General features: G+C 50.5%; 1 protein-coding gene across 2 annotated transcripts in view; it reads left to right on the top strand.

The window, feature by feature from the left end:
- Positions 1–2,500, top strand: part of LOC138983539 (uncharacterized) — a 5,057-nt gene that overhangs the window by 1,797 nt on the left and 760 nt on the right. For both annotated transcript variants that reach the window (XR_011461190.1, XM_070356805.1), the window contains one exon: positions 1–2,500. This exon is cut by the window's left edge; it is cut by the window's right edge. Coding sequence is in view for 1 of the 2 variants with exons in the window: in XM_070356805.1 (XP_070212906.1) it covers positions 1–2,455 (2,455 nt within the window). In the remaining variant the exon portion in view is untranslated.

The raw sequence follows: 2,500 nt of genomic DNA, 5'->3' as shown, positions 1-2,500 counted from the left end.
TGAACAGCCTGAGTCCTTTGAAGTTTGGCGCAATAGTTTTTCCAGTGTCATGAAAGACTTGGATCTTACGCCGCAAGAAGAACTGGACTTGCTGGTTAAAAACTTAGGACCTGAGTCAAGCAAGTACGCGTACAGCCTGCGTTCTTCAAATCCTGCGAATCCTCAGCGAGCGCTGCAACTCCTGTGGGAACGTCTGGATGACCGCTACGGTTCGCCGGAACAAGTGGAATCATGCTTGAAGACAAAACTAGAGCGTTTCCCTCAACTGACGTCACTGAACAAAGACAGTAGGAAACTCTACGAACTTTGCGACATTCTTGATGAAATTCAGTGTGCCAAGGAGAATCCTAAGCTGTCGTTGCTGTTTGCGCTGTATGATTCTTCAGCAGGGGTGAACTCTATTGTTTGCAAACTACCCCATGCCATCAGGCAGAAGTGGATCACACAGGCCTCCAACTACAAGCAGCAGCATGGAGTTCCATTCCCTCCCTTCACTTTCCTTGTAGAGTTTCTGAGGAATGTGAGCAAAGTGTACAATGACCCAGCTTTTCGCTTTGCTGCTGAGCCTGACAAAAGAGGTCACGATCAACGGGAACGAACACGTCACGATGTTTTCAATCGAAAGTCGACCATTGATGACAATGGAGATAGTGCTGATGAATCATCCGTCAAGTGCCCCATACACAAGACGCAACACTCTCTGACAGAGTGTAAAGCTTTCAGAGCCAAATCTTGGCAGGAGCGAAAGACTTTCCTCAAAGACAATAACATTTGTTACAAGTGTTTGTCGTCGAACACACACATAGCAAGCAAATGCTCAGCCGTCGTCAAGTGTGGCAAATGCGACAAAGGCCATTTGACAGCAATGCACCGTGAGCCTGCGCGACCCCAAGCCCCGTCTTCGGAGTACGGCGGGGAGGGCCAGAGAGAGGAGGTCGTCCAGTCCAAGTGCACACGGCTGTGTGGAGATAACAGTGGCAGCAGGTCCTGTGGCAAGGTTATCTTAGTCCATGTGTTTCCAGAAGGCCAACCAGAGAGAAGCCAGGAAGTTTACGCAATCATCGATGACCAGAGCAATAGGTCACTGGCCGCTCCATCTTTGTTCAACCAGCAACAGGTGTCCTCACAAGAAGTCTTGTACACCTTGTCTTCGTGTGCAGGACAAAGCACCATCAGTGGGCGTCGTGCAGACAGATTGTGCGTCCAGTCCCATGACGGGAGAAAGACTATGAGGTTACCTCCCCTGCTTGAATGTGCAAACATCCCAAATGACAGAACAGAAATCCCCACACCAGAAGTAGCTCAGCATCACCCCCATCTCCGAAACATTGCCCACAACATTCCACAGATTCACGGCAGAGCTCCAATTGCCTTGCTTATTGGGCGTGACTTGCCAGAAGCGCATCATGTGACGGAACAAGTGACTGGTCCCCCTATGTCTCCCTTCGCTCAGCACCTGCCTCTTGGTTGGGTGATAGTCGGAGACGTCTGCTTGAATCGGATGCACAAACCATCATCACCTTCAGCTGTTCGTGTGAACAAAACCTCAGTCACATCTGACCGAGAGACCACCTGCGAGCCGTGTACAAACGACTTCAAGGTCACAGAGGCTGACTGCCTTGGTGATACGGTCTTCCAGAGAACCAAGGAGGATGACAAGATTGGACTGTCTGTCGAGGACAAGCGTTTCCTAGATTTGATGGATCAGCAGTTTCAGAAGAATGACAGTGGTCGATGGTCAGCACCCCTGCCATTCAGATCATCAAGATCCATCCCCATGAACAACCGTTCACAAGCCGTCAGTCGTGCCCATGCCCTTGACATGTCTCTGAAGAAAGAACACTCCAGTGAAGAAGATGTGAAGAACTTTGTCTCTCGTGACTTCTACATCGACGACGGGGTAACTTCGCTGCCCCAGAAAGAACAAGCTGTCAGTCTCATCAAGCGCACCCAAGCCGATCTGATGGAAAAAGGCAAAATCAGACTTCACAAGTACGCCTCGAACGACCGAGACTTTCTGCAAGACCTGTCTGCTGACGATCTCTGCGCAGAGCTACACTACGTGGACCTCTCAGATCGTACAGCCCCCCTCCCTGTACACAGCTGTCTAGGTCTACCCTACCTGGACGAGGAAGGTCTGCTTCGTGTTGGAGGCAGGCTCTGCAATGCTAAAGAGACCATGGGGCTAGCCAGTGTGCACCCTGTGATACTTCCCAAGAACCACCACGTGTCAACTCTGCTAGTTCGACACTACCACAAGAAAGTGAAGCACAAAGGTCGGCATTTCACGGAAGGAGCACTTCGATCTAACGGCTTCTGGATCATCGGTGCAAAGCGGCTTGTGCAGTCCATAATCCAGCAGTGCTTCTTGTGCAAAAGAACATCGAGGAAGGCGATCTTGTTCTTCTCAAGGATGCAGAGACTCACAGAAATTACTGGCCAGTTGGTTTGGTGATTCGCACTTTCCCCAGTGACAGGGACACTTTGGTACGGTCAGCAG

The sequence above is a fragment of the Littorina saxatilis genome, linkage group LG13 (assembly GCF_037325665.1).
Source record: "Littorina saxatilis isolate snail1 linkage group LG13, US_GU_Lsax_2.0, whole genome shotgun sequence".
Classification (NCBI taxonomy): domain Eukaryota; kingdom Metazoa; phylum Mollusca; class Gastropoda; order Littorinimorpha; family Littorinidae; genus Littorina; species Littorina saxatilis.
Note: the sequence above shows the minus strand (reverse complement) of the source record. Positions and strands in the feature narration are given on the sequence as shown.